The sequence below is a fragment of the Garra rufa genome, chromosome 1 (assembly GCF_049309525.1).
Source record: "Garra rufa chromosome 1, GarRuf1.0, whole genome shotgun sequence".
Lineage (NCBI taxonomy): Eukaryota > Metazoa > Chordata > Actinopteri > Cypriniformes > Cyprinidae > Garra > Garra rufa.
This window is the reverse complement of record NC_133361.1, coordinates 30,618,876-30,628,240: the sequence shown is the minus strand read 5'-3', so window position 1 is coordinate 30,628,240 and position 9,365 is coordinate 30,618,876. Positions and strand designations below refer to the sequence as shown.

General features: G+C 37.1%; 1 protein-coding gene across 1 annotated transcript in view; it reads left to right on the top strand.

Moving 5' to 3' along the window:
- The window catches only part of LOC141300939 (uncharacterized), a 19,187-nt gene extending 10,140 nt beyond the window's left edge, over window positions 1-9,047 (top strand). The window contains exons 2-13 of the mRNA XM_073831246.1: window positions 817-1,025; window positions 1,342-1,420; window positions 1,900-2,060; window positions 2,275-2,370; window positions 3,435-3,536; window positions 4,323-4,384; window positions 4,473-4,596; window positions 5,494-5,596; window positions 7,780-7,853; window positions 8,412-8,526; window positions 8,629-8,675; window positions 8,799-9,047. Of these exons, the coding sequence (XP_073687347.1) occupies window positions 817-1,025; window positions 1,342-1,420; window positions 1,900-2,060; window positions 2,275-2,370; window positions 3,435-3,536; window positions 4,323-4,384; window positions 4,473-4,596; window positions 5,494-5,596; window positions 7,780-7,853; window positions 8,412-8,526; window positions 8,629-8,675; window positions 8,799-8,884 (1,258 nt within the window). The 3' untranslated portion in view covers window positions 8,885-9,047. The remainder of the gene's footprint in view (window positions 1-816; window positions 1,026-1,341; window positions 1,421-1,899; window positions 2,061-2,274; window positions 2,371-3,434; window positions 3,537-4,322; window positions 4,385-4,472; window positions 4,597-5,493; window positions 5,597-7,779; window positions 7,854-8,411; window positions 8,527-8,628; window positions 8,676-8,798) is intronic.
- Window positions 9,048-9,365: the final 318 nt, after the last annotated feature.

The following is a 9,365-nucleotide window of genomic DNA, read 5'->3' as shown; positions in this document are numbered from 1 at the left end:
CTACACTACCAGTCAAAAGTTTTTGGACCGTAAAAAAAACAAACAAAAAAAAACTACTTCTGCTCACCAAGCCTACATTTATTTGATCCAAAATACAGTAGAAGCAGTAATGTGAAATATTTTTACTATTTAAAATAACTTTTCTTTTTGAATGTATTTTAAAATGTTATTTATTCCTGTATTCAAAGCTAAATTTTCAGTATCATTACTCCAGTCTTCAGTGTCACATGATCTTTCAGAAATCATTCTAATTTGCTGTTTAAAAAACAATTTTATTATTGCTGTCAATATTTAAAACCGTTAGGTGCTTTATGTACATTTATAATGTTACAAAAGCTTTCTATTTCAGATAAATGGTGTTCTTAACTTTCTATTCATCAAAGACACCTGAAAAAATTCTACTCTGCTGTTTTCAACACACTAATTAATAATAATAATACTAATAATAATAGTTTTTTTGGGCAGCAAATCAGAATATTACACTGATTTCTGAAGGATTGTGTGACTGGAGTAATAATGCTAAAAATTCAGATTTAAAATTACAGGAACAATTTACATTTTAAAATGTATTCAAATAGAAAACGGTTATTTTAAATGGTAAAAATACTTCAATTTTGTTTTTGCTGTATTTTGGATCAAATAAATGCAGACTTGGTGAGCAGAAGAGACTTCTTTTGAATAAACAAAAAAACAAAACAAGTCTTACAATCCAAAAACCTACCTTGAAACTGTAAATTGGTGCTTTGGTTTCAAGATTTCTTACTGTTCATATGTAAAATGCTGAATGTAAGTGACATTTGTTAACGTCTCTCCCAGGCTAAAAATCAGATGCACTTCTGCTGAAGTTTCTAGCCAGAGGCAGGAGTTACACGGACGTGATGCAGCAGGAAGGAGCTCGTATCAGGCCGCTTCAGCCAGCCCTGCCATCAGCAGTAGCGGCATGAACACCAAAGAATCCCTCTACCTTAGTGCCATCAGCAAGGAACGCAGCAGACCTACATCCCTGCTGCTTTCTGCTGCCAAAGGTGGTATTCACTTGCAGATGACCTTTGCTTGTATGGATTGTGTTCTTTTTATAAAATGGTTTCTAAAGGTCACATGAGAACTATTACCATAAACATACGCAGTAAGTAGGAGACGAGAAAGAAGTTAAATTAAGCCACAAGCCAGCATCCATTGTTTTTTTTCATGTAGCCCACAGGAATAAGATTGAATCTTAAGACTGATTTCTACCCTGTAGTATTTTTATCCTTTCTGTTTGACAGCATGGCTTCAAATGGCATAATTTGCTATTGTGCGGCTTTTGTTTGCCATAATTTTCTTTGCTTCTCTCTGCTTTAGCCAAAGATGTTCAGAGCTGCGAAGCCCCAACTGACTGGAGATCAAAGCCAAAGGCAGCTCCAAATGGACCAAGATTCAAGTAAGTTCGATCAGCCTAGTTATCCCTAATGCTTTCTAATCCACACGAGGGGAAGCAGGCAGAGTCACTCGGGTGTGAGCTGCAATGACACTTCAGAGCTGGAGTACTGACAGTGGGGCCTTTCATGTATCCATCCTCTAGCCGGCGGATGCCTCCTGTCTCCCCCATAGTGTTTGACTGCCTCAGAGTGAGTCCGCTCGCTCTTTCCCCAATCCTCAACAGTCCCAAGGAGTGCTGCGCCTAAACCAACCCCCTCCGAAACGCTATGCTCTTACTTTGAGTTCCTCAGATGATTGTTCTTTTAGCTTTGTTTGCATCTGCTGTATATGAGGTGAGGGTCTGCTTACTGGTTGGTTTTAAATGATACCTTTGCGTCTTTTAAAGTTGTAAATCTAACCTAGATTATACGGTTTTGCAACAAAATGCCATTTCAGTAATTCAATGTTTTCAGTGTATTAAGAGTGTTTTGCTTTTGACAGATCTCCTGATAATGCCAAGGACGTCCCTTTGACTTGTGGAAAAACCGAAAGTGACTATTGTTTGACAGCCCATGATGCTCTAGCCTCCATGTCGAACAACTCTTGTTGCTCCATCAACGTTGAGCCGAAAACCAGAAGGGAGCAACAGCAGGGTACCTGTGGTAAGCTGGTCTCATCACAATTAAAGCAGTAGTTCAAAAATGAAAAATTGTCATTAATTACTCACCCTCATGTCATTCCAAAACTGTAAGACCGTTCCTCTTCGGTGCACAAATGAAGATATTTTTGATGAAATCTAAGAGCTTTCTGACCCAGATGTTAATTGAGCATTATCTGAAGTCTCCCCCCCCCCCTTTTTTTTCCTCAACCCCCCAGTTCAAAATGGACCATGTACACCACCAGGTTCCTCTGCCCCTATCCAGCCATTTAGTCCTGGTGTCACATGTTTGGGAGAGACCTGTGCTGGCCAAGGTAAGTCCCTGCCAAATCTTCAGCAGTGTTCAATTTGACAATTTTTGATTTAGACTTAGTCATAGTTTTTTGAATAAAATGCCATTTGGTTTTAGTCCTTTTTTTAGTCAACTGAATTGTTTTAGTCAACTAAATATAAGATTTAGGCTAAAATCTAATGGATTTAAAGTGTAATGCATTTATTAGGCATATCCGAAGTCATATAGTTTTGATATAAAGGTTTTATCTTGATAGACAGATTTAACTGCTGTGACGCAAAACATGCCTTTATATTAAAATGAAATGAAACCACTTCTAATAAGGATATTCATCTTTGTTAGGGGTCCTAAAGTGATTCAGTCAAGAGCAGTCAGTGATTTTGCCTGTCTTATGCTGCTTCATTAACATCAATGCCACAGACAATAGCAACTAAATTAGGCTGCTGTCCCTTTAAAACCGAATGCACAGATGCAATGTAATGATACATGTCTGATATTCTCCCAACTGTTTGTTTACCTAAGACGTACCCAAGAGTGTGTTTATGAGAATACTCCTCAAAAAGGGACAATTCGATATCATTTTGTGTTTTTCTTCGTTCATACAATGCAAAAGGGTACTCGTGTGAGGCGCTGCTTCGGTGTCTGCGCTCAGAAAACTGGACCGAATTGAGTTCTCTTTTGCGTTGTCAAATTTATTCATATGTCTGCTCTTCTCTTACTCTCAGATATTGACACTTTTTAATGTTTTGAGACGTACAGCAAATGTATGCTAGCTTATGTGCTGCCGGATAGATCAATAGGCTATTACAGTTGGAATGTACGCATCTAACCTCTTAACCACGCAGCAGATTCTTTCTGAATGAATCTTTTCTAAAATCGTCCCTCCCCTATATTTTTCATCTTGTTTTTATTGGTTGACAGAAATGTCAATGGATTTTCATCAGTTTTTGTCATTCAAAATGAGTCTTAGTTTTTTCATCAGTGAAAAAAATAACAAATTATGAAGAAAATGATGTCAATGAAATAAACACTGATCTTTAGTTATATCATAAGATTTGCATTTATAGCATACCGTTCTGTCAACAGGTTCTAATCGTGACTGTTCCTTGTCCTCGTGTGTCATGCCCTCTCAGTCTTGTCACAAACCGTCATCTCCAAAACAACCTTGCCGCGGGTCGGCGACGTCAAGTATGCTCAATTTATGCAAATATTACTACTTTGAGGTTTAATAAAAAATAGTTGATTATTTAAACGAGTTTCTTTTAGTAACGTTTATACTATTATTATTTTGCTATTTTAGTTTCTGTTTTTCTTTTGTTTTATTTTTATTTGTAGTTAGTAAATCACTTTTACTTGGACATTCTGCTCAAAGGGATAGTTCACCCAAAAATGAAAATTGTCAATTACTTCCCCTCAAGTCATTCCAAACCTGTAAGACTTTTGTTTATCTTTGTAACAAATCAAGATTTTTTTTTCATATAAAATTCGAGAGCTTTCTGATCCTGCACTGCATAAACGGCAACACGACTGCCATATTCAAGGCCCAGAAAGGTATTAAGGACATTGTTAAAATCAGTGGTGCCCAAACTCAGTCCCAGTTAGACACCTGAACTAGCTAATCAAGATCTTACTAGGTGTGCTAGAAACTTCCAGACAGGTGTATTGAGAAGTTGGAGCTAAACTCTGCAGGACACTGCTGCTGTCTATGCAGGGTCAGAAAGCTTGCGAATTTCTTCTAAAATATCTTACATTGATTTCTGAAGATGAATGAAGGTCTTATGGTTTTGAAATGACAAAAAGGTGAGTAATTAATGACAGAATTTTCATTTTTGGGTGAACTAACCCTTAAGCTTTGCTGTTGAATTTGTGACTTAATTGTTCACTATTTATTTGGAACCTCTTTTGCATATTTCATGTCCATGTTTAGCCTTTAGCTTTTCATGTACACTAAATGGCAGTGTTTTATCTTTTTAGGTTATGACAAAGGAAATATTTCACCTACAAATGGCTTTCTGCGTGAAACACGGTTGCTTACTGTAAGTTACTGCGAAAATTATATACTATCCTTTTCTAAATTACAGAACTCCTACCTATGGATTTAAATTACAATATTTGTCTTTTCAGATAAAGCCTTACAACATCACACCAGATCAGATTTCAAAAGAGTTGCATGACATTGAGAACAAGCTGAACGATCTGGAGAATGAAGGGGTGGAGTTGGAGTGGAGGCTTCGCAATTATGAAGAAGGTTTGAGTTGTAGTTAATGTAATAGTAGCATTTTGTGTTTCTCTAAGTTGAAATCTGAATTGAATTTTGAAGGTCTTGAAGTTTTTTCTCAAGGTTGTTTAGGATAAAAAAATAAGCTTGTTGGGACATCAGATGCTCCTTTTGGTGCAATTTGAGATCCATTTGTTGTGTTTTAGATGGCATGTATCAGCCCTGTATGTGTGTGTGGTTCATTGAGTTCTGCGAGTCGTGCACTCATTCCAAACCTGTTAGCTGAGCCCGTCCACCTGGGAGTCGGAATTCCGATGTAGCCTTTAGGGGAAGGCTGTGGCCAATAAAGGGCTCTCGATTCTAGCTGCCAGGGCCAAATGAGGCGAGGCGCAGGGGAAGCTCCCTCTCCTCCTGAGGGATGCTGGGATGGAAATGGAGAAGAGGCGGTGGGCTGCAATGAGAGGCTGCTAGCTGAATGGGGCAAGGGCACTTGATTGGCTCTTTTCAAGGTCACCATGGCACAGTAATATCATCTCCAGCCTCGCTGCTCCAGTCACCTGTCCTGCTGCTAGCAGCCGGTGGGATTTCACAGAACCTGACTGCGTCTCGGTCCCACCAAAGCCGAAACCACCGCTTGATCAAATTAAGTTTGGGTGTGTGCGCGTATGATTGTACTTATGTTTTTTTTGTACCACCTCAAGGCAATGTCAATGGAAAACATGCTTTTTAGACCGCATTACAGTGCTCTATTAGGAGACAAATAGAATTCAATCATAGCTCAAATAGAAGTTGAAGGTGAGTATTTGAGGATGCCTGTCTCCAGAGCACTTTAAATTGTTGCTCGAGGTGGAGTGTCTCTTATGTGGTTGGATGTGAGCGGTGCAGTTAGGACCTTGGTGTCTTTAGTGACATTGGACTGTTTTACAGAGGGTCATGGGGACCTTCTGATGGATCCCTTGATGGTGGAATGGTTCAACCTGATTCGGAAAAAACAAAGCTACATACGGAGGGAGTCAGAGTTGATGTACATGTAAGTGATCCCCATATTCAGCAACTACTATTTCTCTCTATTGTCCAGGTGCTATTTTTGGAAAATGCATAAAGAAGGAAAATAACTCCTGTGTAGTTCAGGTCAAAAGTTTACATCCCCCTTTAGAATCTGCAAAATGTTAATTGTTTTACCAAAATAAGAGGGATCATACAAAATGCTTGTTTATTTAGTGCTGACCTGAAAAAGATATTTTACATGTAGTCCATAAGAGAAATTAAGTTGATTTTTATATAAATGACCCTGTTCAAAAGTTTATATCCCCTTGATTCCTAATACTGTGTTACCTGAATGATAAACAGCTTTTACTTTTTTTTTTTTTTTTTTTTTTTTTTTTTTTTTTTTTTTTTTTTTAGTTATAGTTGTTCATAAATCCCTTGTTTGTCCTGAACAGTTAACCTGCCTGCTGTTCTTCTGAAAAATCGTTCAGGTCCTGCAAATTCCAACGTTTTTGTGCATTTGAACCCTGTCCAGCAATGACTGTGATTTTGAGATCCATCTTTTCACATTGAGGACAACTGAGGGACTCGTATGCAACTATTACAGAAGGTTTAAATGCTCACTGATGCTACAGAAGGAAAAACAATGCATTAAGCCGGGGGTGAAAACTTTTTGAATTTGAAGATCAGGGTAAAGTTAACTTATTTTGTCTTCTGGGAAACAAATCTTCTGTTGCTTCTGAAGGGCAGTACTAAATGGAAAAAAAATATATATATAGAAAAAATAAGAAATGTACACCTCCATTTAGTTCAAAAGTTTTCACCCCTCAGCTCTTAATGCATGTTTTTCCTTCTGAAGCATCAGTGAGCATTTGAACCTTCTGTAATCGTTGTATATGAGTCCCTCAGTTGTCCTCTGTGTGAAAAGATGAATCTCAAAGTCATACAGTCAGTGTTGGAAAGGGTTCAAATACACAAATGCTGGAAAACCGAAGAATTTGTGGGACCTAAAGGAATTTACTGATGAGCAGTGGGCACTTTAACTGTTCAGGACAAACACAGGACCCATGAACAACTTTGACTAACAAAAAAAAAAAAATCTGTGGAGGATTGTTCAGGTACCAACACAGTATTAAGATGTAAACTTTTGAACGAGGTTATTTTTATAAATTCAATTTATATTCTATGTCAACATCTTATGTAAACTATCATATTCAGCTCAGTACTAAAAAAAAAATGCATTTTGTATGACCCCTTTTATTTTGACAAAATTAACATTTTGCAGACTCTGTAAGGGGATGTAAACTTTTGACCTCAACTGTACCTAGATGTTCACTCTTAAAGGTATAGTTTACCCAAATGAAAACTATCCCATGATTTACTCACCCACAAGCCAATTGCTGGATTTTCCAAGATTATGATGGCAGTGAATGGCTTTTGAGATTTTAAAGCAAAATAGTGTCAATCCATTAAAGTACTCCACATGACTCCAGGGGGTAATAAAGGTGTTTTGGAGCCTTGTTTTTCTGTAAACAAAAAAAAAATCCATATTTAAAACTATAAACTGTAATCTCTAGCTTCCGCTAACTGTCATATGCACGGTCACAAGAGGGGGACATTCCAGCAGAAGACATAAGACCTAGGCAAACGCGGTGACAAACACAGTGCAGTGGAGAGAGCAAAAAACGCAAAGTCACAAATTAGAAGTACAAAATTAGGATTTGTGAAGAAAAATGTCGGAGGATTTTCGAGATAACCAGTCTCCTCTTGGGTTTTCTTTTGCTGTAAATAAAACTTGGTTCTTGTGAAACTAGCATTCTCACCGGAGCTTACTCTATGCCTACGGCATCCGCTGGAACACCGCTCTCGTCAATGTGCATACAACAGTTAACGGAAGCTAGAAATTATGTTTTGTACAATTTTAAATATGGATATTTTTCTTAAACGCATCAATAAGCTTCAGAAAGGCCTTTAATAACCCACTCAGAGCTGTGTGTAGTACTTTTTACGATGGATGCTGTTTATCTTAACAGCCATTCAGTGCCATTATAAAGCTGGGAAGAGCCAGGACGTTTATTTTATTTTTATTATAACTCTGATTGTATTCATCTAAAAAGTTATATACACATAGGATGGCTTGAGGGTGAAGAAATCATGGGGTAATGTTCATCTTTGGGTGAACTGTCTCTTTAAACTGGTCCTTACAGCAGTCTCAATCTTTTTCAGAGCAAGAACACAAGATCTAGAGGAGCAGCAGCCTGGAGTAGAAGGAGAGCTCAGGAGATTGATTAATAAACCAGGTAAAAAGTCTCTTGGCTTTTCCCCCCATTAGAAATAGACTGGTTGTTTAAAGGGAAGTGAACAATGTCTGTAAAATGAGTTGGCTCCAAGATTCTTGCAGTGATCATGTTAAATTAATTTGATTTGTGTAATTTAATTTTTTTTTTAAATGTATATTAAAATGATATTAAAAATAACTTAATTAACGATAAAGAGCTTTTTCTTTGTGGGGTATATCTTTACTCCTCAGTTGCTATGGTAAGTCTGGTTATAGTAATTGGCACCAATTATAAATGAAGCTTATTCTTAGATCTCTTGTGACACATAAAAGCAATTCTCGGACATGTCCGTGCTTCAAATCACCTGTAATTATTTTAATAACTACGCATTGTGATTTAACAACATGTGAAAAGTGATGCAAAGTAAAATTGAAAAATGTCAAATATGAATTCTATTTTATTTAAAAAAATAAAGGTAAATGTAACCGCAGTATTAGTTTAGACTGCTTGGTCTCATTTTGCACTTTTTATAACACCTGAAATGACATAATAGTGTGAATGTGTGTGTTTGGATATTAGAGCATCTCAAGACTCTGGATGAGAAGAAACGGGAAACTGAGCTGTTGAACAGACTGATGAAAATAGTGAATGACAGGAACGCCATTGTTGAAGGCCTGGAGGAGGACAGGATAAGGTAACTCTTAAAGAAGGTCAAATGCCATTTATTTAAATGTGGTTCGTCTTCACATGCATGCAAAAGTTGTATAAACATGTTAATGTAATGTGTCACTTTAAGGGAGGAGGAAGAAGATCAACAGTTGAATGAGATGATGCAAAGACTAGGTGAGAACTTTTTTTTTTTTTTTTTTTTTCCTCTTGTCAAGTATACTCAAAAGTGAGGTTGACGCAGCAGAGCACATTTTAAACTTTCTTTTCTCTTTTTTTCTTTTTTTTTTCATGATGCAGGTGTTCAGAAGTTAAAAAACAAACGCAAGTCGTCCTTCTCAAAGTTATTTAGACGGAGAAGTAAAAAAGCCTCAATGGGAGAGTGAACTTGAGACCTGCTGGAGTGAACTAATGAAGCCTATTAAAGTCCAAGTTTTTCCAGGTGACCTTAGACGTTTTAAAACAAGGTGGGATTAGTATAATAGTTCTTGGGAGAAAAATAATGTTCTGTTTAAACACTTATTTTCACTTATTTGATTAAGCTAATATTAGTTCTATTCAGTTGCTATTCATAAGTTTGTAACATTTCTCCTCTGTTTCTTTTGCCTTGCTTTAAATGCGTAGGCTAGTTTGAATACTTATTGTTAAAAAAAAAAACATTTCTTTTATTATTTTCCTTTCTTTCCACCCCCTCACTTGTTCATAAACCATAACTTATATCAGCAGATAAACAAACAGATGCCCAAGGCTTGCTAAAGCACGCCACTTGACTGTGATCCAAAAATCTGCAGAGCATCTTAATTTAACCCCAACCCCCCCCCCCCCCCCCCCCATAAATAAATAAATAATAATAATAATAATAATTGA